At 41.7% G+C, this 26,262-nt stretch overlaps 2 protein-coding genes and 1 pseudogene across 2 annotated transcripts; all 3 read right to left on the reverse strand.

Moving 5' to 3' along the window:
- Positions 1-7,118: 7,118 nt before the first annotated feature.
- LOC122451710 lies at positions 7,119-9,485 on the reverse strand (annotated as a pseudogene).
- A 6,045-nt stretch (positions 9,486-15,530) lies between these two features.
- On the reverse strand, positions 15,531-17,313 carry LOC122452350 (PRAME family member 12-like). The gene is made up of 2 exons (XM_043485878.1): positions 17,083-17,313; positions 15,531-16,093 (listed from the first exon to the last, which is right to left on the reverse strand). The coding sequence occupies exons 1-2, from the start codon at positions 17,253-17,255 to the stop codon at positions 15,541-15,543; spliced, it is 726 nt and encodes a 241-aa protein (XP_043341813.1). The 5' UTR covers positions 17,256-17,313; the 3' UTR covers positions 15,531-15,540.
- Positions 17,314-17,338: 25 nt separating this feature from the next.
- LOC122451711 (PRAME family member 5-like) lies at positions 17,339-20,292 on the reverse strand. The gene is made up of 3 exons (XM_043484626.1): positions 20,110-20,292; positions 18,011-18,321; positions 17,339-17,654 (listed from the first exon to the last, which is right to left on the reverse strand). The coding sequence occupies exons 2-3, from the start codon at positions 18,295-18,297 to the stop codon at positions 17,339-17,341; spliced, it is 603 nt and encodes a 200-aa protein (XP_043340561.1). The 5' UTR covers positions 18,298-18,321; positions 20,110-20,292.
- Between the last annotated feature and the right edge of the window lie 5,970 nt (positions 20,293-26,262).

Genomic DNA, 26,262 nt, shown 5'->3' on the forward strand with positions numbered 1-26,262 from the left:
CCTTCAGCTGTCAACCTTGTCTTTCATTGCACCTGCAATTTGCATATGCTGAAATCTTACCATACTTCAGGCACTATATTTAAAAAACCCTTTTAACCACCCCCAATAGATATCATCTCTGAGAAATGGATCACTGTAGTAATGGTAATTTATCTTTTTCAAGTCATGGATCTATTCTTGCCCAGTTCAAACCAGTCAAGACCATCCATCATTTTATTAAGCCTGCACCTGTGTATAGTAAAGGACCATTTGACATGAAAAAGCTCAAATATCCCTTGGCAGATCATGCTAAAGTCATCATCATCTGAACATATATCCCATGAAGTAGTGTATAACTCAGGGAAGCCTGCAAAGAACAGTGACTGTCTCACATTTATCCTTCCTTCACTCACCTCTCCCAGCTCCTCCAACCTCCCTATACTTTTCTACCATAAATAACCCTGCTCCCTTGTCTTTGAAGTGATAGATCTCAAAACTGTCCTCCTGTCTCCTTTCTTATCTGCATTGCAAATAAGCCCTCTGTCTGCTACAAACCTTGGAATCTTGGTGTTTGGCTTGCTGACGATCAGGCAAAATGTACTGGTTCAGTAACAAAATATTCTGGTTCATATTTGGAGCATCTTAGATCAGTAGGCTGAAATATCCAGAGGGTTATCATTATGATAAAAGTACTCATGATTGCAAAGTTCTGGGAATTTTTATTATTTTCCCACTCAACTTTCAATATTTTATTGAATATTCTCTATTATCACATTTTTTTCCATGACCAGTGTTGAAAATAAAGGCATCATTCTTTCAGAAAATTAAGAGCAAGCATACAATGAATTGGAAAAATAAAGAGACAGAGCTTAAGAAGCTTGCATGAAGAAAGGAAAAGAGGAGTTCAGTTATTTAGATTTTACAAATAATTGATTTAGTTGAGTTCAGTTATTTAGATTTTACAAATTATCTCTCTCTAACATATTTCACTTAGCATAATGCCCTCAAAATCCATCCTGTTTTGTGGAATATGGTAGGGTAGCTTTCTTTTCATGACATAATAATATATGCATATATATGTATTTTACACACACACACACACACACACACACACACACACACTTCTGAGGAAGGAGTTCAGGGGAGATGCTTCTTCTATCTGAAGTATTAGGATGGATTTTTCTTATTATTTGGGAAAAAAACTAAGAAAAGCATAGAAAACAACAGGAATTTTCTTATATAAATAAATTTCATGGACATACATATTGATCAGAAGAGTTATTTCTTCTGTATGTTTATATTTCTGTTAAGGACAGCTGACTAGCATTGATTTACCCCTAACTGGCATTTTAGTAAAAAAAATATTTGACTGTAAATTAATGATAAAGTTTTCCATGGACCATGCATTTATAACCATTACCTGCCTTGCCAGTCTCCATGGTCAGTTATGGGAACACAGGGACACTGTTCCCTACCATTTATTGGACAATAGCTGTCTAACTTTGGATTTAAGAAAAAAAATAATTTTGATACATATTGGTACCTTACAATCCAGCACTGTTGCCCCTTTCAAATGAGTTGAAACATTCTGTCCCTGCAAACACATGCACATGGAAGTTTACAGCAGCTTTATTCCTCATTGCTGAAACTTGAAAGGAACCAAGATGTCCTTTAGTAGATGAAAGAACCAAGGAACTGTGATATATACAGACAATGAAATGATATCAAGCCATGAAAAGTCATGGAGGAAACCACAATGTCTGTTACTAAGTGAAAGAATCAATCTGAGAAGCCTACTTATAGTGAGCCCAACTACATGACATTTTGCAATAGGCAAACTCAGAGATTACTGAACTAATCAGATTTTTTCTAGAAAAGATGCTTGATCCTTGGAAGAAAAGCTATGACCAACCTAGACAGCACATTAAAAAGCAGAGGCATTACTTTGCCAACAATGGTCCATCTAGTCAAAGCTACGGTTTTTCCAGTAGTCATGTATGGATGTGAGAGTTGGACTATAAAGAAAGCTGAGCGCCAAAGAATAGATGTTTTTGAACTGTGGTGTTGAAGAAGACTCCTGAGAGTCCATTGCACAGCAAGGAGATCCAACCAGTGAATCTTAAAGGAAATCAGTCCTGAATATTCATTGGAAGGACTAATGCTGAAGCTGAAGCTCCAATACTTTGGCCACCTGCTGCAAAGAACTGACTCATTTGAAAAGACCCTGATACTAGAAAAGATTGAAGGTGAGAGGAGAAGGGGATGACAGAGGATGAGATGGTTGGATGGCATCACTGACTTGATGGACAGGAGTTTGTGTAAGCTCCGGGAACAGGGAAGCCTGGCGTGCTACAGTCCATGGGGTCGCAAAGAGTCAGACATGACTGAGAGACTGAACTGAACTGGACTGAGATGGAGTAAGGAAAATAGGCAGAGCAATTACTTTGTGTGACTCTACAATGTTATTATATGGCCGGGGTCCAGCCCCAGCAGGATCCAGGGGAACCCTCAGGATGAATGGCGTTGTTGAGAGAGAGACACGTAGGACCGGCCTTGATAGGGCCAAGTCTGCTAGGGGGAGAGAGAGAGAGAGAGAGACCAGACCAGGAATGTGCAGCAGAGTCTGGCAGTTGCTTTATTTTTTACCGTAGCCTTTATACCCTAAGTTGGTACATTTCTAAGGGGCAGATAAGCACACAGACTTAGTTTAACATTACATCAGCTTGTTCTTCACGAAACCAGGTGTGCTCTGTATATTTTTTGTTTATGAGAGTCTTTTCCCATAGATTTTTTGTATATTATCTTCTGGCCTTGAGCTTAGCAGAAAACAGAAAAGTGGCAGTCTCATGGTACAGCAAGTTGTAACATAATAGAAATACAATCCTGTTAACATAAAAGACAGTCTTTTTGCAGAAATTCTCAGCTAAATTTATCTAAAAAGTTTAACACACAAAGACTCTGCGGCTCTGGTGAGGCAGCCCCTGTTTAGCACTCCTGGTTAAAATTAACAATTATCTTATTGTTTTTACACTAGGGCTAAGCTCTTATTTTACTATATCTTTAACTATATTAACAATAGTTTTCACTGCACAACCTCAGCACATTAACATCAATCAAACGTTGATCTAATAACCACTTTTAAAACAATATTTTTTGTATTCTCTAATAGGGCTTCCTAACCCCCAAAGGGCTCTGTGCCTATTAGGGCCCTTTTTATGGTTAATCTCTATGTATAATATCTTTTGGCTTTCAGGCCTATTGACAATTTATGCCTTGCACCTGGTGCAACTTTAAGCAACTTCAGTAGCTGACCCTGTCTTTTTTGTGGTTAATCTATTTTCTTTCTATTAGGTGTCATCTCCAAGGGAACTAGATAGGATTACATTTTCACAGAACAGAAATGCAAAGGATTGCAAAAACAGCAGATATGGCATAATACAGGCTCTTAGTCTAAAAGTTAATTACCTGCAAGAAGTCACCAGCTAATCTCTATCTAAACTATTTTCTATTAGGCGTATATGTGGCTATAATATTTGTGGGGTTTTTCTCACCCCGCGGAGGGACCTATGCTTAATAGTTTCTTTTGTTATCATACTGTGCTTAGGATGTTTAGAACAATCATGAGCATTTTGTGCAATGAGAGCACACATTTATCAAACAAGGCAGAATGCCAGTTAAAGGGTTTTAACTGAAGCATTTCCTTCATCCCTGGCCCCTTCATAGGGTACCAGCGTCCAGAAGATTTATTAATTAGGGTTTTAAGTTGGTCCTCATTCAGTGAAAGAGGAGCAGGAGAGCTCTCGGCAGGCAACACAAGAATCCACAGCAGGGCAAACAAGAACAACAGCAGAAAAGCGGGGAGGATACAGGGTGGGATAGAGGCTGAGGCCAACCTGGAGGGTCCCTTATCCTAGACGGCCTTGCCTGTCAGGTTTTTTCCTCGTGACCTCGTCATGGATGGGGTCCCGGACGACCTTGCCTGCCTGGTATTTTCTTCATGACCTCGTCACGGGCGGGACCTCCCATAACGGCTCCCGGCATTAATTATATACTTGATAGAAGTCATAGAATGCACAACATTAAGGGGGAACCTTCATATAAACTCTCTGCCTTGGGTGATGATGATATGTCAATGTAGGTTCATCACTTATAACAAATATACCAATCTAATGGGGAATGTTGATAGCTGGGGAGGCAATGAATGTGGAGGGAGGATTTAAGTAGAAACTCTCTGTACCTTGTCCTCTACTTTACTTGGAACACAAAACTGCTCTTCAGTATAAAGTCTACTTTAAAAAGTAGACTCATAATCCATTTCTGAAATTCTCTTATTCTAATATTTTTTAAGAAGAAAGTATTTTTTGAATGATCTTGAAAATCAGTTTTAAAGATATTTTTCTTTGAGAATCCAAATCAAATTAAACACTTAAAAAATATCCACATGCATTCTTTCAAAGCACTAAATTTTCTTTATAATGTTAAAAGACAATGTATATCTCCTATATTTATATAAATCGCAGTACAAAAATGTATATTAAATTAGCATTTATATTACAGCAGATGCTTATAGGATGCTTAAGCTGACAAACCTACTTGCAACATTAGTTTGCAACACCTGCTTGCAACATGTCACTAGTCTGATCTTCCAGCAGGTGGCCTAGGAATCCTGAGGCTCAGAATGTCTATCACTATAGAGGAGTGGACTCTTTTCTATGACCTCCCCTTCCCCTTCTCCCTCCCTGTGCTGGCTACTAACGCAGCTTGGGGGAATCCTGATTCATTCAAGGTCTCATGTAAATGCTGAGCCCTCCTTTCCTTCCTGTTACAGGAACATAGAGGAAGCCTGAGGAATGAAGAGGGGCTTCCCTAATAGCTCAGTTGATAAAGAATCTGCCTGCAATACAGGAGATCCTGTTTTGATTCCTAGGTCAGGAAGATCCCCTGGAGAAGGGATTAGGCTACCCACTCCAGGATTCTGGCCAGGAGAATTCCATGGGCTGTATAGTCCATGGGTTTGCACAGAATCCTGAGTTTGTCTTCTAGCAAGGAAAAGAAGGAAATGACTCATTTATTGAGCTCCTACTGTACGTCAGCTCCAGTACCGAGGCCTCAACATTTTTCATCTCATTGAATTTACAGGAAACCCATACACTGTGTATCATTATTTCCATTTTATGGAGAAGCAGAGCCTCTTGTCTAAGATTCCTCAGTCCAATATCAATATCTACTCCATCCCCAAAGCCAACAATCTTTGAATCCTTTAGTACTCAGCAGGAGCCTTCATTTGGGTGCTCTTTGTTTATGGTCTCAATGTGATTAAATTGATGTGACCCTGAGTGGGTGGGTGTTCCTGAGATGGTGTTTCAGGATGAGAGCAGCATTTAAACCCATAAAATGAGTGAAGAAATCTGCCCTCACCTATGTGGTTGGGCTTCATCCAATTCCTGGGGGCCTGAATGGAATAAGATACAATCTTCTTCCCTCTCTCTTCTTGTCCATGAGCATAGCAGTTTCTGGATCTTAAGACTTGAGACTCCAGGACTTACATGAATGTTCCCCTGGTTCTCAAGCCTTTAGCCTCACACTTGAAGTACACTACCAGTTTCCCCGTTTTCAGCCCTAAAGATGGGCCTGAGATATAAAACTGGATTTCCTGGTTCTGTTGCTTAGAGAGAGCAGACCATGGGACTTCTCTATATCTGTAGGCCCTTTGAACCCATTCCCACAATACTACCTTCTAATACATATCTACATACATACAGAACACTCTAGAACAATATGCCATTTGACTGCTCAGATCCTCTTACTCCTGGACATTTTTATACAGTAAATGTAGCACTACCCCACCTGCAGTTGCTTAAATCTGAGGATGTGGAACTGAGGGTGATAGAGTGGACTGTGAGCTATAAGATGTATATAAGAATTATTTTTTAGATCAGGGTGATATGTTGATGATAAAAAATGCTACTAGTCTTCCCTGATGGGAAGAGATAGTAGGTTTTACAGGAATAATGTCAATCTCTCAATGACATGATCTACTTCCACAAAAGGATGCACTCTCTTAAGGTGGTTTAGAAATACTAAAACTATGTTATATGTCTGTATGATTTTAGTATTGGTGACTTAGTGGTAAAGAATCAGCCTACTAATGCAGGAAATGTGGATTTAATCCCTCTCAGGAAGATCTCCTGGAGAAGGATGTGGCAACTCACTCCATATTCTTGTCTGGGGAATCCCATGGAGGGAGGAGTTTGGCGGGCTACAAATCCAAGGGGTCACAAAGAGTTGTATGCTACTTAGTGACTAAAAAACAGCAAAGAAAACTGTATATCTTTGCTGGTCACAACTACTTTAATTCAAGGAGACAATTACACACTCTATGACAGGCATAGATTGGCAAGGACAGGGCCTCTGGTTTATCTACAATGTGAGTGATGTCCTTCACAATGGAGGGTCTTCACTTGTGTAATGAAGTTCTTTCCCAGCACAGAAAGGCCAGGAATTGAGACCTGTGGACCCACCAGGAGAACCATGAGAACACCTCACATCCAGAGTCATGGCCTGAAAGAGCAGTGAGTATATGGTCTAGAGCTCTTTACTCCAGTAACTCATTGGCCACTGAGTATGTTCTCCTTGTTGGGTGCAGTAACCCACTGAATAGGCCCAGAAATCAGTAAGGAGGTAACAGATGTCCTTGCCAACTAGAGAACTAGTGGGAATAGTGGGGTTTCTGATCATACACAATTCTGTGTGTTTTCTTTCATGAGTAACTGGAGATTCCTGAGGTGAAAGCACATAAAAAACAATAATATATCAGAATGGCACCAGAGGGTTTCTTTATTTGTGACCTTTTATTTACAATTTCCAATCAAGGATAATGCCACATATGCATATGAGATTTACCTCCAGAAAATTAATTCATTTTTAAGATGTTATAAACCCATGTCTCTGAATGTCCAAATACCTCCAGAGTCTCCATTTCCCCTTGCAATCCTGCATCTCCACTGTATCATCTTTCCTTTCCCATTCATACTGAGTTTATGTCCAAAACCATGGATCATTTTTCCTTTTATGATGCATCGATTCCCCATATTTTAGTTTCCAAGTGCCCAGAAGAAAGCTTTGGCAGGTGCATCCAACTAGGCAGACATGTAACAGTGGCACAGAAAGGGCTCCTCAGGATATAATGTCTTATTGTCCCAGCGAGGACATGGGCTGGAGCTAAGCCAGATGGCTCTTGGACGTCCTAAATCCTGCATAATCTTAATGAGTTTATCCCGAAGCTGGGCCATTTGGCCCAGGTGGAGGGCTCCATGAGGGCTGTAACTCTCCTGAGGGGCAAGTTAAAACTCCTCACTTAAGCTGATCAGCCCAGTGGTGCGACTCAGCAGCTTCTCCATGATGGCCATAGAGAGGACATTCCCACACAGACTGAAGGTCCTGAGCTGGGAACAGCAGCTCAGAACAGGCAGGATGAACTCAAGTTGGGATTCTGGGATCCCACATTGCTCTAAGTTCAGTTCCTGGAGGGTGGCTGCAACTTGCTCCAGAAGAACGTGGAGGATCTCAGGACTAAAGTCAGTCATGGCGACCCCACTCAGATCCAGGCCTTTGAGCTGACAGATGTTCAGGCACTGGGACAGATAGGTCAGGTCTGATTCTGTAAAGCTGGCAGTTAGTTATTGCCAGGTGGTCCAAGGGGGTCCTCAGGCAACTGGGGAGAAAAAGGTGATTATGTCTGAGAAACCTGGGTGGCAGCTGTCTTGGGCAGGTGTTTTGTCCAAAGACAAGGTCCTACTAAGTGTCTCCTGCAGGTCAGTACTCAAAATGACCAGTCTCCATTTAGCCTGACATTTCATCTTTGCATCACCTATAACAAGCTGAAGCTTTGTATGATTGGTGGTCATGCCCCACTACTATCCTCTAAGAATCATGCATTTCTTAAATATTAACTAACTTATCTGGAAAAGACAACCTTATAGGAACTGGCAATTTGAGACAAGTTTGTGTGTTAATTCCCAGACTGTCTCTTTAAAATTGCTCTGGTCTGAGGTGGTTTCCCTTCTTAAATGCTCCTTTCACTTACCTATTTCCATAAGTCAAGTTACACAGAATTTCCTAATGAAGAACCCATGTCTATCCTCATTGGATCCAAACCATCCCATCCATAGCTATCTGGTGTGGTGTCCCTGTTTGTTCTTCTACCTTGATTTCAGTAGTAAAGTGATACCACAGCTCAAGATAGAGCAGCAAAGGACCCAGTGTGCTTAACATGCCAGTGTTGTATTCACTGTTTCCAGCCAGTGTTCCACACTCACCTGAGCATCTGGTCCAGGCAGCCTTCAAGGAAGGAGGGAGAGTCTAGATAGAGATCCTGGAGATGGTGCAGCTTGAGAAACTGAGAGGTAAATTGGACAACTTTCTGCTCCTGCTCCTCATGGGCAGATACGTGAATGCGGGAGAGATTGAGTCTCTGCATGTTGCTCATCTGACCCAGGAGAGGAGCAAACTTGGCTAGGGTGGACAGATGCCAAATCCAATTCACTTGCACCTCCTGGATACAGTCCAGCTGCACCATATTCAGGACCTTTCTCTGCTTCACCCACCTGAGGAGGTAGGTAAGGAAGTTATCCAGGGTCCTTTTCTTCAGGCAAAGCTCTATGTATACCTTAAGGGGAGCCAAGGGCTGGTGGATCCTTGAGCTCTGCTCAGCCACAGATGCCATTCCTAAGCTTGAGAACCCATGGGTGCTGGCTCCAGACCACATGCTCCAGAAGTTCTGGCCAGTATTCTGTAAATCTAGCGCCTGCAGTTTGCACCACCTATAAAGACAGAAGATTAATAGGGATGCATTAAAATCCACACAGAATGCAACCACAGTCTCAGAATTTCACAGAAGACTGTGCACATGTGCTTTTACTTCACATATCTCATCACCTGCTGTCTTGCCCTCCTCTGCCTTTTTCCTCCAAATTGCTTTCTCCTCTTCTTTTTAGCTCTCCACTTCTATTAAGCATCATAGGAAGGAGATGGGCATGTTCTTTCAATCACTGCTGCACTTGAAGCACATTTATACATCAGTAAAGTATTTCCCATAGTGAGCCAAGGCCTCTGAGCTTCTTCACTGCCATCCTCAGAACCCTCTGGTCCATCCATTGGCCATCCACTTAGCCCATCCCAGATGTCTCTTCCAGATCAAGCTACCTGGATCTGACTCACCTGGAACGAACCTTCTGGGTAAGTAGGACATCAAGCACTTCCAGTACTGCTTGTAGGGGCCCCACATGAGGCAGGTCAATGAGGCCCCCCAGAAGCAGGCAGACAAAGGGCCAGGCTTGCACCATAGCCTTCAGGGTCTTGATATGTTTCCCATGGAAGGCGTCCATGAAGAGGGGTGGGAAGAGCTCTGTGGGCAGAAACTCCAGAGCAGAACAGACCAAGGCATCTTCCCTGATCAGGTGCATTCCAGTCATGTCCAAAAGTCTGGGTAGGGTCAGGACACTCATCCTGACTCTGTTTTAAAAGGAATCCTCTGGAAGCTGCCAAGGAACAAAGCATCCATATCAAGCCAAATAGGAGCATATCTAAGACAATCTCTCAACCCGTCAGAGAAATCTACTCAGGACTGAGGTCACTGCTCTGGCAGGCGTGGAAGTGCCTCAATTAGACCATATGACATTCAGGCTTCAAGAGACACAAAGTAAGAACTCTTTCCCTATTGGATTCAGAACAAACCTCTCACAAGTACCAGTGAGGAGGAAAGGGAACCACTAGCCATTTCAGTTCCATCCACTGCTTTGCTTCATTCATGTCCCACCTGGAAGTGGGTAACAAGAGGCTTGAAAGCTCATTCTAATCTTTATGAGTGGAATATGTCAGACCATCACTATGTCAGCCCTAAATCTATGGGAAGAGGAAGGTCATGTGGACCCACACAGCCTCCATCCTCAGTTACCCCTAACATGAATGCCATCTGTGTAAAAAATGTGTATTTGATATTTCATGAAACAAAACTCCAAACAGATATTTTAAATATCTGTTGGGTAAAGACATTAAAAACTGATACCAGCTAAAGCATCAGTCAAAATCCTTTAGATTCATGCAAAACTTCACTGAGAGGCAAAACTAAAACCTGAAATGGGTTCATCAGAAAGAAACAATCTTTTGAAAACTCTTCCTGTCATCCAGAAATACAACTCAGTCTTGAAGATTGGCTAACCATGGGGAAGGAAATGTTATTCTTATATGAGGGAGGTAACTTACTGGTATGATGTGGCTGATGGGGTGCTCAGATCTCAGACACTGTGAAGAAATTAGCTGGTTTCTGCAGAGCAGGAAGATTCTGCATCTCTTCTCCAGTGCTTCAGACTTTTATATACCTTTCTTGTCCCATAATCCCTTTGTCCCACTGCTAATCCAGTCAGAAAGGGATATCTGATTGGATTATAGAGCACTGATTGGATCATCATATTTCTCTAGGTTTCTTGATTGAATCATATACACACAGCCAAACAGAGACTGATGGGGTGGTCAGGTGATCAAGGACCCATTACTGATTCACTTCACAAACATTGTCTGAATTCTTCCGATATGGACGGTTGTATTCTTGGGGGTCAAACAGCAAAGGGATTGTTGATTTCTGCCATTTGACAAGAAAGTACAGAAGTTGACAGAATCAGAATCATTGTTGGGGGAATTTTGGCCAAGTCAAAATTAAAACAGCTTCATAAACTACCTAAGAAAGCAAAATACTCATACCTGTATGAGCTATTCACTCAGGTGTTATGTAGGAAACACAGGAGACTGTGAACCTATTCAGGCAGCAGGGGAAGAGCTTTTGGGGATGTTGTTGGTTTTCCAGACTTAAGCCAAGTCTTTTCTAAAGGTGGACAGCTCAAAATGTCAGTGAGGATAAGAGTGGCTTTGGACAGTTTGGAGCTGGGCATTCGTAAATGGAACATGTGAATGATCCCAACAATGTAAAATAAAGGCTTCTTTTTTATTTTTATATTTTGGGAAACAGGGAAATTTAAAGATGTTGCTCAGTGTGATATTAAGATAGTAAAAGAGGGCTTCCCTGTGGCTCAGTGGTAAAGAATCTGACTGCTAATGTAGGAGACAAAAGTTCAACCTTGGCCTGGGAAGATCCCACATGACATGGGGCGACTAAGTCCGTTTGCCACAAGTATTGAGCCAGTGCTCTAAATCCTGGGAGGTGAAACTACTGAAACTCACGTACTCTAGAGGCTTTGCTCCAGAACAAGAGAAGCCACCTCAGTGAGAAGCCCATGCACCACAACTAGAGAATGGCCCCCACTCGCCCCAGCTGGAGAAAAGCACAAACAGCAATGAAGACCCAAGGCCTCAAAAAGAAACCAAATAAATTTTAAGGAAAAAAGGTAGGAAAAGAGAGTGACTCAGAGGAGACACTATCATCTTTATGGTGTTTTTTCCCCCAGAAAGTTGAGATAAGCATAACCAACTGCAAGAAAAGATTAAATCTAAGATGTAAGCAGTGGAAGGGGTGGAATACTGGGATCAGGCACTTCCAAGACTGAAGGCCCTGAAGGTGGGCACTGTGGGTTCTTTGAGAACTTGGAGCCAGAGAAGAAACAAACCTGGCTCAGTCCCAAATATCTGTCATCCAGAGGCAAGTGCTACCAGGAGAGGTTTTCTTTAAGTTTTGTTTTTTCCCCCCTCACTGAAGACACTTTCCAGATGTCAAATTTTCCCAGTCATTTTCCAGGGGTCTTAGAAGTCAAAATACCATAATTTCACTGGCCCCCTTTCAAGTGTATTTAGATCATTATTATTTCCTCAGACCTAGCTAAGTTCCACACAGATTCTGATCAAGGTGACACGATTAGGCACATAAATAAAATTCTATTTTTTTCTTCATAAATACCAACACTTTTTCTGCACTAAACACAGAAGCTCATTGATGTTCAATGTTCTTCCACATTCGGGGTGACTCCCACTTTGTGATACATCATACAAAGATTTCTTTGATGTTTAAAGTCACACATAAATGGATAACTTTTCTTCTGTAAGAATTTTTCATGCCTCTCACCCACCCCAGTTATTTGACACCTGAACAATTCTTATACACCTGTGGCCACCAAGGTGAAGACACTCTGAAGGGTGTTCTCTGTCTTGGTCACTTTGGGGAAGATCACTTTCACCATGTTTCTCTCATGTATATAAATGGCCTTTGCATAAAATAAGATTGAACTGGATTCTACTCAGGTGACATTTTAAACATAAACATAATGGAAAAGAATACATATGTGTGTAACTGAGTCACCTTGTTCTACAGTAAAAATTAAACACAACAATCAGATATAATTACAAACAAAATAAAATAAAATTTTTATTGAAATTTTATTCAATAAAATTTGCTTGAAAACCTGGGGCTTCTGTGGTGGTCCAGTGGTTAGGAATCCACCTTATAATCCAGGGGACACTAGTTCAATCCCTGGCCCAGGAAGATCTTGCCTGCCACAGGGCAACTAAGCCCATGAGCCACAACTACTGAACCTGAACTCTAGAGCCCTTGGACTGAAACTAGAGCCTATGGGTAGCAACTACTTAAGACTGCGTGCCCTAGACTGTGCTCCAAAACAAGAGACGTCACCACAGTGAGAAGCCCAAGCACTGCAACTAAGAGCAGAGGAGCCCCCATTCACCACAACTAGGGAAAGCCCACACGGCAATGAAGACCTAGCCCAGCCAAAAGTAAAAGTTAATTAATTAAAAAATAATTCTCTGCACCTTGTTTATGGTTTTCTTTGCTGTGCAAAAGAAAGTTTAATTTAAGTTTAATTAGGTCCCACTTATTTATTTTTGTTTTAATTTCCATTATTCTAGGAGATGGGTCATAAAGGATTTTGCTATGATTTATGTCATACAGTGTTCTACCATGTTTTCTTTACCAATATTGTAAAACAAGCATCAATCAGATAAAAATAAAAAAATAATAATTCTCTGAAGAAAGCTCCTGGGCTGATCTGGAAATCTACAACAGTGGCCAGACTCCAAGTTGGTCATTCTCTGGTATGTGAGAATCTGGGGATATTCGGAAGGACCTTTCCTGCCCGAGCAGTCATCAGCTGTGGGAGTTGTGCCAAAGAAAATCTGAGACAGACACAGGTTTATGTGTTCAAGATAAACTTTATTCAGGACTATGACACCAGAAGGCCAAATGTGGCTCTTTTGACCTTCTAAATTTGATAATTTTGAACACAGAGTTAGGAAAAGCCAGCTTGATGAAATATTTTTTCAGAATTCTAAACTTAAACAAAAGTCCTTTTAGGAATAGCTTGCATTTATCTCCCTGTTTCTTTGAGATGTAATTGTTCTACCTCATCTTAGGAGTTTTTTTGTTTGTTTGTTTGTTTTTTCCCCTGAGTATTGATATCTTGGTCACTGCCATTAGGAAGGTACATGTATGTTGTACATCTGACTGAGCAGCTTTTTGGCTGTGCCATCTTTCAGAGACCTTTGTCATTTTAACCTTTGTTTCATCAACTTATATAAAAGACTTTTTCACTTTCTTAGACTATTTTTGGGGAGCAATATTTCTAGAGCTTATGAAGGGTACATTATTTGCACTGTCCTGTGGGAATGCCTGTTGCATCTTTATCAGTGTCAAGAGTTATTAAAATACTACTCATCAATAAATCCTTAAATTGAAGAAACTTCTAAACTGGAAAATTTTAGAGAACTATTTAAAAAAAATTGATTCACTTTTGAAAATATAAATTTTATTTTTGTACAAATGCTACTGTTTCAAGATTCCATTAGTTGCAAAGAATATGATCTCACTTTTTAAAAATTTGTTTTTAGTTTGGGGAATAATATTTTTACAATGCTGTCTTGGTTTCTGCTGTCCAGTAACGTGAACCAGCCATGGCATACATTTATTTCCTCCCTCATGAACCTTTCTCCCACCCCTAGAGAACTTTTATAAAAAGCCACTTTTTGGTACCTATAAGAAAAAGAAACAACTAGAAAGTGGATAAAAAGGTATCCATGTGATGACTAACCTAAGATGTACCTTATTTTAAACAAATGAAACAAACAAGCAAATAACTGGTTTCAAAAGCCTTATTTATGCTTCCAACTTCAGCACAATGGTGCTCATGCATGCTAATAATAAACTTTGTTTTCCACAAAGCTTTTCTTTTTACTCTTACTATGACCTGCAACAAGTACATAAAGTATGTCTCTGTAAACAATGGAGGCATTTATCTTTTTCTACCTGATTCTCTTGTATTTGGCTTCTCCAGCTAACTCCCCTGTGGGCTTGATGTATTACTGCACTGGATGACAACTCATTTTACTAAACATTGTTCAATTCGTTCTAACTTTTTTTCAAATTGTTTATGTCTTGTGTCTCTCTTTATTATGAATTTATAAATGTAACGAGCTATATGTCCTATAGTCTTTCTACTTCATAAAATTAACGTCTCCTGCACTAACCAATATGAATCCAGACTTCTGACATAGCTAAACGCCTTGAGACCATCAATCACATCTACAGCCATATAGAGAATATTTGTAATAGTGCAAATCTAGATATGAGAAGAAGGAACAAGGGAAAGTATTTTCTGCATTATAACAGACTAATAAGACAGGAGATCCAGAGAATTTTAATAAATATGTTATAACGGATCTGTAACAAACAGATATCAACATCTGGTTGAATGGGATAGTGGGGAGCAGAGGAAACAGGTGGCCAAGTATAAGTTATATGTTGTATATTACAGTCATTTTATTATACATCCTGATATACTGAAGTCAAAACATACTATACTAATCTTCCTCAATAGGGAAGGCCAATATGTGTTATGGGAATAAAGCGAAATTTTTATTGACATGACCTAGACTTCAAAGGGACTTTCCTGGTGGCTCAGATGGTAAGGAATCTGCCTGTAATGCAGGAGACCTGGGTTCGATCTCTAGGTTGGGAAGATTCTCTGTAGAAGGAAATGGCAACCCACTCCAGTATTCTTGCCTGGAGAATTCCATGGACAGAGGAGCCTGGCAACCAACAGTCCATGGGGTCACAAAGAGTTAGACATGACTGAAGGACTAACACACACACACAGCCTTCAAAAGATATACTTTTGAAATGTGATATAAACATAATAAAACCATGCTTCTTACCTGTATGATTTTAGTATTTTTTTCATAGGAATTTACATGTCACTACCCACCCATGACAAGGATATGTTGTTGAGGACCCCTGAGTATGTTTCCTTTGTTGTTTGTATTAATCCACAGAACTAAGGAAATCAAGAGGAAAAAAACAACTAGGGAATGATGGTTTCAGATCATAGGCAACAGAGTGCTTCCCTGATCCCCATCAGTAAATAGAGATCCGTGAGATGTAAACACAGAAATCAGAATAATATCATGGACAGCATTTATCAATTTACACGGAAGGTCTCTTTAATTCTCATCATTCCTACAACTGCGGACACCAAAATAAAACAAACACGTATGTCTCAAACTAAATCCTTCTGATAGAAGCAACCAGCTAGGCAGGGTATTACAGCATCATGTATTGGGATTCAGATAATCACACACGTCCTCACCACAGTGAGGACAGGGGCTGGGGCTAACCCAAATGTTCCTGGGATGTCCTAAATATGTAAGAATCTCCCAAAGCTCAGTCTTTAGCTGGACAAGACTCTCCTGGTGAAGAATACCCTGAGAACTGTAACTCTCCTGAGGGGCAGGATAAATCTCTAGACTTAAAGCAGGTAACCTATGAGTATGACACAGGAGACTGTCCAGAATGGCCGTGGAGACAAGGTTTCCACACATGCTGAGGACTCTGAGCTGAGAGCAGTGGCTCAGGGCAGGCAGAATAGCCTTCAGGTGGGAGTCCATGATCCCACACACATTTAAGTCCAGTTCTTCAAGACTGCCTGCAACTTTCTCCAGCAGAACTTGGAGGAGCTCGGGACTAAAGTTGGTCAGAGTAACAGCACTCAGATTCAGGCCCTTTAACTGATAGATGTTTGGACACTGGGACAGATGGGTCAAGTTTGATTCTATAAGCAGGCAGCTGGTCATAAAGATGTTGTCCAAGGTGGTCTTCAGGCATCTGGAGGAAAAAAAACCACAAGTAAATAGATCTGGGAAACCAGAGTTATAAATGACCTCCAGATGAGAGGTAAATGATTGGCACACAGCCAGGGTTGCTATTACCATCTGATAGTACTCAATATCCAGCATGTCCAGTCTCTTTCTACCATTTTCATGTGTGACTAGATGAAGCTAAAAGAACCTTGAAAGCTCTTTTTACTCATATATCAGGCAGAGTACAACATATTCCACTTCCTTAGGAGGATGAATGAAGATAATGGAATGCACAAGAAAATGCTCAGAAGAGAGCCTGAGACAGAGTCTCCATCAAGTGTGGACACCACTTAATTTTAGTACCGGGAAATGAGATACACAGGCTTTTAATTCAGATCCCTTCAGTCCATGTTTGGGCTCCAGATGCCTGTATCTCTGGCCAGGTGAGACACGTGGAAGACGTATAGAAACAGTAAGACCCCACACCATGCCCTGGGGCTGCCAGACTTCAGCAACTCCCACCCGGGCATCATCTACAAACTTTCTATCACTGTTCACTCTCCTTTTGTCTCTGCTTCATTACCATCATCTCCAGAATCATGCATTTCCCATATATTATTTAGTTACATTATATGAAATGTGAGACGACCTTTATGGCCTGGGACTTTAAGACAGGCTCATTGTGTACACGGATTAATTACCAGAATTTCTTTTTAGAAATGCTCAGGTCTGATGTGGTTTTTCCTTGTCAATGCTAACTTCACTAACCTGTCATCAGAACAGAGATATCTCTTCTCAAAGAAGAAATCACATACATGCCTGCACTACATCTATGCCCCCTAATTTGTAGCTTCCTAACCTGATGTCCCTTCCAGAGCTTCTAGACCAGTTTTCTCACACCTTGATTGCTCCGCTTATGTGTTACCACAGGTCACAGTAGAGCAGCAAATGAGACAGTGCATTTGATATTTCACTATTGTGTTCACTGTTACTCAACCAGCGCTGATCTCCTACCTGAGCATCTGGTTCAGGTGGCCTTCGAGGAAAGATGGACCTTCCATACGGAGATAGCGGAGGTGCTGCAGCCTGAGGATCTGAGAGGTAAATTGCAGAAGAGCCTGATGGTCCTGTTCCTCAACAGCAGACCCATGAATCGGGGATAGAAGGAGCCTCTGAACATTGCTCATCTTGCCCAGGAGAGAAGCAAACTTGGCCAAGGTGGACAGCTTCTGGGTGAAATTCAATTCCACCTCCTAGATACAGTCCAGCTTCACCATACTGAGAACTTTCTTAATAGTTTCCTTGGACCTTGAAACAATCTCATCTTCTTACAGCACAGGTGTATGGAGCCTTTTCGCTGTTCCTCCCACCTGAAGAGGTAGCTGAGGAATTTCCCCAAGGTCTTTTTCTTGAGCCAAAGATTTATGTACATCTCCAAAGGAGCCAAGGGATGCTTTGTCCTTGACATGTCCTTAGCCACTGATGCCATCAGTGAGCTTGAGAACACATGGTATATGTCTCCAGACCACATGTTCCAGAAGTCCTGGCCAGTATTTCTCAAGTCCAGCACCCGCAGTTTGCACTTCCTATGGGGAAACAGAAGATAGGGTGAGATTCTTTAAAATACACAGTGAATGAAACTATAGCCTCAGAATTTAGGCAACATTCTAACTTCACATCTTTGCTTTTACTTCAAATTCCTGATATCAACTTCTGTCTTTCCTCTATCCTCTCTTGCTCACTTTCCTCCAGCTCCTTTTTCTCTTCCATCCTTCCTAGTACACGTTTGCAAGGCATTTCCCAATGTGATCTCAGCAGTGCTCAAGGTTTCTGAGCTTTTTCAGAAGTCTCTGGTCCACCCTTTGGTCATTCACTCTCCCTGACACCAGCAGTCCCTTCTAGAACACCCAAGACCCTGCCAGACTACATGGATCAGACTCACCTGGGGTGAACCTCCTGGGCCAGCAGGACATCAAGTCCATCCAGCACTGCTTCTAAGGTTTCTTGGTGAGGCCTCTTCATCAGCCCCTCTAGAGGCAGGCGGCCAAAGGGCCAGGCTTGTACCATGGCCATCAGGGTCTCACTGCGTCTGAGAGAGAAGGTGGCCACGAATAGTGGTGGGTAGAGCTCCATGGGCAGATACTCCAAAGAGCAGATGGCCAAGGCCTCATCTCTCAACAGGCTCATTGCTGCCAAGTTCACAAGTCTGGGTGGGTTGTGAGCACTCATCCTGACTCTTCTCTTAATGGAATCCTGTGAAAATGCAAGGGAACAAAGCCTCCTTCTCAGGTCAGTCATACCCATAAGGGTGGTCTCTCTCCCCATGCTTCAGGGAAATCAAATCAGAGCCAAAGTCATCACCTTGGAAATGATGAACCAGAAAGGAAAAAAGTCAGTTTGTCAGGCTTCCAGGCTAGATTTGGTGGGCACTAAGCCATAGCTCTGCCCCTTCTGGCACTAGAGCAAGAATCTTACAAGTACCAAGAAGAAGGAAAGGCATCGAGTAGCTCCTCCATTTCCTTCCATTGTTTGCTTAATGTATTTCCCTCTTGCATGTTTATATTAGGAGACTGAACAAGTTGACTCCCTTTCTCTTGGGTGAAAACATTTAAAGTGTCACATTCAGCCCAAATTATGGGGACAGACGTTCATGTGGAACACAGCTTCCATCCGTGGTTCCCAAACTTAACTTTGTTGGGAAGAATTTAGGAGGTACCTTTAAAAGGAATGCCATTTGTGCATAGAGTAAAAACTTTAAATGTCAAGATATAGAATTTCAAACAGTTACATGTCTTTTATTAACAAGAAAAACTGCTTGATGAGACATTTAAATGATAAAAGCCAAAGCCAAAATCAAAATGTTTAGGATGAAGGCAAAGCTATACTTTGATGCAAAAGAAAGCCTGAAATTTTTTTAACCGAAAGAAAACAAATAGGAAAACTCTTCCTGACATGTCAGACTTTGTTTCACCACTCAATACTTGCTTGGCATTGGCAGAACATGTTAGCTAATGCTGATAATTTACCAGCTCAGATGGGGTTGAGGGACTGCTCAGACCTCAATTAGACTTCAGAAATCAGAGCTCAGAAATGACTGAGTGACTGAACTCACTCCACTTCTGGTCTTCTCTTAAGCTTTTCCTTGAGAACAAATATTTCACTGGCTATTTCAGTAAACAAAGGATGCTGTGGCCAAAAAGCCATTAACCCAGCAGCCCCCCACCCTCCTAAGACAGTATGCCCCAAGGGGAATTCAAGGAGGAGAAAACAGGATGGTGTTCTGAAGTAGTTAAGATGCATATCATATGGGTAAGTCCAAAAAGACCAGACTCTTACCTCTTTCCATACATAAAAAAAGGACGAAAAGGAACTTAACTGGTGGTCCAGTGGTTAAGAATTTACCTGTTGGTGCAAGGGATACAGGTTGGATACCTGGTCTGGAAAGATTCCACGTGCTATGGAGCAACTAAACCCATGCCCCACAACTACTGAGCACTCAACTAGAGCATGGGATCCAAGACTGCTGAAGCCCACAGGTCCTGGAGCCCATGCCCTGCAATGAGAGAAGCCAGCAAAATGAGAAGCCAATGCATTTCAACTAGAGAATAGACCCTGCTCACCACAACAAGCGAAAGGCTGCCCTCAGCAAGGAAAAACCAGCACAGCCAAAAAAGAAAAAAAAAGTAAATAAATAAATATAATTATAGACATAAATAACAATTTTTAAAAGGCATGAAAATCATTAGTTTGAGATGTATCATTTTTATCATATGCAGTAATCTTTTGAAATTTTCTGAATTTTTTTGTTTTTTTTCAAGAAATGACATTATGGACTCTGGCTCCACTGCATAACTTTTCTCCCACCCTTATAGTTTTTGAACAGTTCCTCAGAGCAATCTGAGAAGCCACCTTTCCTGTTATAATCTTCTGTAAAGTCAACGAATAAAACATATTTGTTATGTTTTAGGTTGTGCATTTCTTGTCATTTTACGTGCTCTTCCAAGACATTTTCCCAACCCACAGTGCCCTGTCCCCACTCACCCGAGTTCCAGGCGTTAGATGAAAACAATAGACTAAAATGTTAGCCACCACGTGAAAGTAGAGAGTTATTTTATTTGGTGGGAGTGTTTAGAACCCAAGCCCAGGAGATAGGAAATGGCAACCCACTCCAGTGTTCTTGCCTGGAGAATTCCAGGGATGGCGGAGCCTGGTGGGCTGCTGTCAATGGGGTCGCACAGAGTCGGACACGACTGAAGAGACTTCTCAACAGCAGCAGCCAGGAGGCAGTATCTCAGAAACTTTGAGAAAACTGCATCAAGGAGGTGGGAGGGGGAGTCAGGCTATATACAAGTTTGTAACAAAGGAAGCAGGCAGTCTGAACATCAAAGATTACTGTGAGGTTAGAAAAACAACAAACAGATACCAAGTTAGGGAATTCAGCTTTCTATGTATAGGAAGATGCAAGCCTCTTGGCTCACTGAATTCATTCCTTTCATATGTATCTCAGCTCTCTGGAACCAATTCCTCTTTTCTTGTTTACCTTAGTTGGTGGCAGATGACTGCTTCTTGCATTCCCCCAGCTCCTCACAATCATCCTGGGGAATGGCGACATCTGCTGGATTGGAGGTTTACATCACTGTGCAAATATTTGTACTCAAGTAACATTTACAGGACAGCCCAATTTTTTCAGCATATTTATTATTTTGATTATTTGGCTGTGCTGGGTCTTAATCATGTGTGAGGGACCTTTGATCTCCCTTGTGCCCCTGAGGGATCTTTCATTTGTGGCATATGAGCACTTAGTTACAGGATATGGGATCTAGTTCCCTGACCAGTGATTCAACCCAGGGCCCCTGCATTGGGAGCATGGAGTCATACCCACTGGACCACCAGGGAAGTTCCAGGATAGCAAGATTCATTAAAAATTCTAAAGTATACAGTCTTGATTAGAAAATTGATTTCTATCCTCTGGTCTGATCAACTAGCAGGTGGCCTAGGAGACCTACAGCTCAGAATGTCTGTCATTGAAGATGAATCCAGTCTCTCTTATTTCCTCCCACCCCCAGCTCCCCTGCACTGGCTACTGGAACAGCTTAGGTGAATCCTGATTCATTGGGGACCACATGTAATATGTGAGTCCAATTTCAGTCCCTGGATTTTGCTTTCTTCCCTGTTGTGAGAATAGTGGGATAAAGACTTAGGCTATTCACTTAGGAGGGAGAAGACTGGGGGGAAAAAAGCACTGTGGAGGTCTTACATAATAAGGAGCTCTTGCTCAACAACTCGGGGAAGGCAATGGCACCCCATTCCAGTACTCTTGCCTGGAAAATCCCATGGACGGAGGAGCCAGGTGGGCTGCAGTCCATGGGGTCGCTAAGAGTCACACACGACTGAGTGACTTCACTTTCACTTTTCCCTTTCATGCATTGGAGAAGGAAATGGCAACCCACTCCAGTGTTCTTGCCTGGAGAATCCTAGGGATGGCAGAGCCTGGTGGGCTGCCGTCTATGGGGTCGCACAGAGTCGGACACGACTGAAGTGACTTAGCAGCAGCAGCAGCTCAACAACTCCAGAGCCAAGATCTCAATAAACAGTATCTCACTGAATCCTACTAAAAGTCCCATAAACTGTGTGTGCATCATTATCTTCATTGTGCGGGAAACAAAGCTCTGCCTAAGTCTATAATCCCAGCCCTATATCCACTTCCTCCCCAGAATAAACAATTGCAGCCTCTAAATCCTTAGCAGGGAAACTTTATTTGGCTGCATTTTGTTTAGAGGCACTGTGAAGGTTACGTTTATGTGTCAACTTCACTGAGATGAGATGCCCAGGTCTCAGGTCAAACACTAATTCTGGGAGACTCTTCAAAGGAATTCTTGGAGGAGATTAGCATGGAATCAGTAGACTGAGTAAGAGATTAGCCCTCACCAGTGTGAGTGGGCATCACCTTATCCTGTGGGGGCCTGAATGGAAAAAGGGCTACTGCTCTCCCTCTCTCCTTGGCCATGAATACTGGCGTTTCTGGATCCTGAAGCAAGTCTTCAGCAATACATGAACCATGAACTTTCAGATGTTCAAGCTGATTTTAGAAAAGACAGAGGAACCAGAGATCAAATTGCCAACATCCACTGGATCATCAAAAAAGCAAGAGAGTTCCAGAAAAACATCTATTTATGCTTTATTGACTATGCCAAAGCCTTCGACTGTGTGGATCACAATAAACTGTGGAAAATTCTTAAAGAGAATACCAGACCACCTGAGCTGTCTTTTGAGAAACCTGTATGCAGGTCAGGAAGCAACAGTTAGAAATGGACATGGAACAACAGGCTGGTTCCAAATAGGGAAAGGAGTAGGTCAAGGATGTATATTATCACCCTGCTTATTTAACTTCTGTGCAGAATACATCATAAGAAATGCTGGGCTGGATGAAGCACAAGCTGGAATCAAGATTGCCAGGAGAAATGTCAATAACCTCAGATATGCAGATGACACCACCCTTATGGCAGAAAGTGAAGAAGAACTAAAGAGCCTCTTGATGAAAGTGAATGAAGAGAGTGAAAAAGTTGGCTTAAAACTCAACATTCAGAAAACTAAGATCATGGCATCCGGTCTCATCACTTCATGGCAAATAGATGGGGAGACAGTGGAAACAGTGTCAGACTTTATTTTGGGGGGCTCCAAAATCACTGCAGATGGTGACTGCAGCCATGAAATTAAAAGACACTTACTCCTTGGCAGGAAAGTTATGACCAACCTAGACAGCATATTAAAAAGCAGAGACATTACTTTGCCAACAAAGGTCCGTCTGGTCAAGGCTATAGTTTTTCCAGTGGTCATGTATGGACGTGAGAGTTGGACTGTGAAGAAAGCTGAGCACCAAAAAATTGATGCTTTTGAACTGTGGTGTTGGAGAAGACTCTTGAGAGTCCCTTGGACTGCAAGGAAATCCAACCAGTCCATCCCAAAGATCAGTCCTGGGTGTTCATTGTAAGGACTGATGTTGAAGCTGAAACTCCAATACTTTGGTCACCTGATGCAAAGAGCTGACTCATTTGAAAAGACCCTGATGCTGGGAAAATTGAAGGCAGGAGGGGAAGGGGAGGACAGAGTATGAGATGATTGGATGGCATTACTGACTCAATGGACATGAGTTTGAGTAAACTCCAGGAGTTGGTGATGGACAGGGAGGCCTCCGTGCTATGGTCCAAGGGGTCACAAAGAATCGGACACAACTGAGTGACTGAACTGAACTGAACTGAACATATTTTTTTAAAAGAATAAATTCTTGCTTATTTATGGTTAAAATCAGTTTTAAAATCTAATTTGTTTCTTGCAGCTGTAAAATGTTTTTAAATTTCCCACATGATTTCTTCAAAATACTGTATTACCTCAATAACCTTTAGAGAAATGTTGTATATAAACCGCTGTGGAAGTATTTATACTCAAGTGTCATTTACAGGAGAGCACATTAAAAAAAAATATTTATTTGTTTAATTATTTGGCTGGGTCAAACTAAGGCTGGGTCTTAGTCCAGCCTACAACATCTTTGATCTCCCTTGTGTCCCTGTGTATGTGTGTATGTTTGTGTGTGTATGGGTCCTGAGTTGTGCCCAAAACTTGGGACCCCATGGACTGTAGCCCACCATGCTCCTCTAGCCTTGAAATTTTCCAGTCAAGAATACTGGAGCGGGTTGCCATATCTTTCTCCAGGGGTTCTTCCCAACCCAGTGATCAAACCCATGTCTCCTCTGTCTCTTGCGTTGGCAGGCAGATTCTTGCCACTGAATCATCTGGGAAGCCTGAGGGGTTTTTAGTTGTGGCGTCAGAACACTGAGCTGCAGTATGTGAGATCTAGTTTTCTGACAGTGATTGAATCCGGGCTCCCTGCTTTGGGACCGTGGAACAAAGAAGTTCATTTGGGAACTCAGCTGGGAACAGAGAAGTCCCAGGATAGCAAGATTTATTAAAAATTCTAGAGTATACAGTCCTGATTACAAAATTGATTTCTATTCTCTGGTCTGATCTACCAGCAGGTGGCCTAGAAAACCTGAGGCTCAGAATGTCTATCACTGGAGATGAGTCCAGTGATATGCCCATAGTCCACTCCTATGCCCTTCCACCCCCAGCCCCTCTGCACTGGCTACTGGAACAGCTTGGGTGAATCCTGATTCATTGGTGATCACATGCAATATTTGAGTCAAATTTCTGTCTCTGGATTTTGCTTTCCTCCCTATTGTGAGTAATAGAGGTAAATACAAAGTTTGAAGACTTAATGCTATTCACCAGGAGGGAGAAGATTGCAAACAAAAGAAAAAAGCATCATGGAGTTCTTGCTCAACAACTCCAGAGCCAAGCTGTCAACAAGCAATATTTCACTGGATTCTATTAAAAATCCCTGGAGAAGGAAATGGCAACCCACTCCAGTACTCTTGCCTGGAAAATCCCATGGACCAAGGAGCCTAGTAGGCTGCAGTCCATGGGGTCACAAAGAGTCGGACACGACTGAGCAACTTCACTTCACTTCATGGCAAAATGTCTTGTGTGAAACATGTTTTTCTTAATTTCCATGAAACAACATTCTGCAGTCTAATAAAACTTTTATCTACTGTACATAGAAAAAAAATTCCCATAAACTCTGTGTGCATCATTATATTCATTGTAGGGGGAACCAAAGCTCTGCCTAAGGTCCTCCCAGCCCTATATCCCCTTCCTTCTCAGAATAAACAATTGCAACCACTGAATCCTTAGCAGAGATTGGCTGCATTTTATTAGGCTGCATTTTGTTTAGACACACTGCGAGGGTTAAATTTATGTGTCAATGTCACTGTGAGATGAGATGCCCAGATCTCAGGTCAAACATTAATTCTGGGAGAATCTGTAAGGTTATTCCTGGAAGAGATTCGCATTGAAATCAGTATGTAGAGTCAAGAGATCAGCCCTCACCAGTGTGGGTGGGCATCGTCTTATCCTCTGGGGCCTGAATGGAATGAGGGCTACTGCTCTCCCTCTCTTCTAGGTCATGAATACCAGGGCTTCTGGCTCATGAACCTTGAAACTACAGGACATACACAAATGGTTCCCTGGTTCCCAGGCTTTTAGCCTTGACTCAGAGCTACACCATCACTTCCCCTGCTTTTAAACCTTAAGACTGGGTCTGAATTATATCACAGCCTTTCCCAGTTCTTCAGGCAACAGATAGCAGATAGTGGGACTGCTGAGTCTCTGTAATCATGTCGGCCTCTTCTCAAACTATGTATGTGTCTATGCATCAGGTGAATCCTGAACAACACGTGGTTGAACTGCTTGGGGTCACTTAAATGAGGGTTTTTTTTTTTAACAGTAAATTTAGTTCTACACAATATGTAGTTGGGTTGAATCTCAGGAGGATGAACAGAGGATAGGGAGAGCTGACTAAGAGTTATATGTAACACATAACATACATTTGTGATACATTTGGATGTTCTGATGTCCAGACAAGCTATCCTTAATTTTTCTGATAGAGAGGGACTGGACTTATGATGGGAATTACATATTCTGATATGACCAATTAACAAAAATGTATAATTCTTGAATGTGGTATTCAAATAATAGATCCATGTTAAATGTTTTTGCTAATTTAATACTTTTCTAAAAAGAATTTGCTTGTCTGGCCACAACTTGATTATATCCATAAGGACCACTACCCACCCATGATAGGCATGGAATGGTGAGAACCAGTATCATTTATTGGTAGAATGGAAAACATCTTGCAGAAGTGGGGACCCGTGTTTGTGGCAGTGAAGCACATAAAAAGACAAGGAACTGCAACTTATACACCGACTGATAGAAGTATGAAGAACACCCATGTCAAGGTCATGGCCTGAGTCAGTAGTGAAAGCCCTGCAAAGAGTTCTTCACTCCAGTTGTTTGCCAGACACTGAGTATGTTCCCCTTTGTGTGTATTAACCCACTGAACAGCCAAAGAAATAAGCAAGGAGGTAAGAGATATCCAAGACAGAATAAAGAAATTTCAGGAATGTAAGGTTTTGAATCATGGACAACACAGTGCTTTTTTCTTTTTTTAAAAATCACTAACTGGAAATAATTAGGACATGTAATAATATATCATGGAGAACAGCAGTTGGTTTTCAATAAGCATCTCTTTATTTTTAATTAATTTTTATTGGAGTAGGATTGCTTTATAATGTCCCATTA

This window comes from Cervus canadensis, chromosome 13 (assembly GCF_019320065.1).
Source record: "Cervus canadensis isolate Bull #8, Minnesota chromosome 13, ASM1932006v1, whole genome shotgun sequence".
NCBI classification, from domain to species: Eukaryota; Metazoa; Chordata; class Mammalia; order Artiodactyla; family Cervidae; genus Cervus; species Cervus canadensis.

Bases quoted from the DNA above. Each gene is read 5' to 3' on its own strand.
- LOC122451711 (XM_043484626.1), bottom strand. From the start codon at position 18,297: ATGAGTGCTCACAACCCACCCAGACTTGTGAACTTGGCAGCAATGAGC. The intron at 17,655-18,010 runs GTGAGTCTGATC...GTTTCCCCATAG, and splicing joins GCCCAGGAGGTTCACCCCAG to GAAGTGCAAACTGCGGGTGC.
- LOC122452350 (XM_043485878.1), bottom strand. From the start codon at position 17,255: ATGAGCAATGTTCAGAGGCTCCTTCTATCCCCGATTCATGGGTCTGCT. The intron at 16,094-17,082 runs GTAGGAGATCAG...TTTTTCCTCCAG, and splicing joins CACCTGAACCAGATGCTCAG to ATGCCTGAAGACCACCTTGG.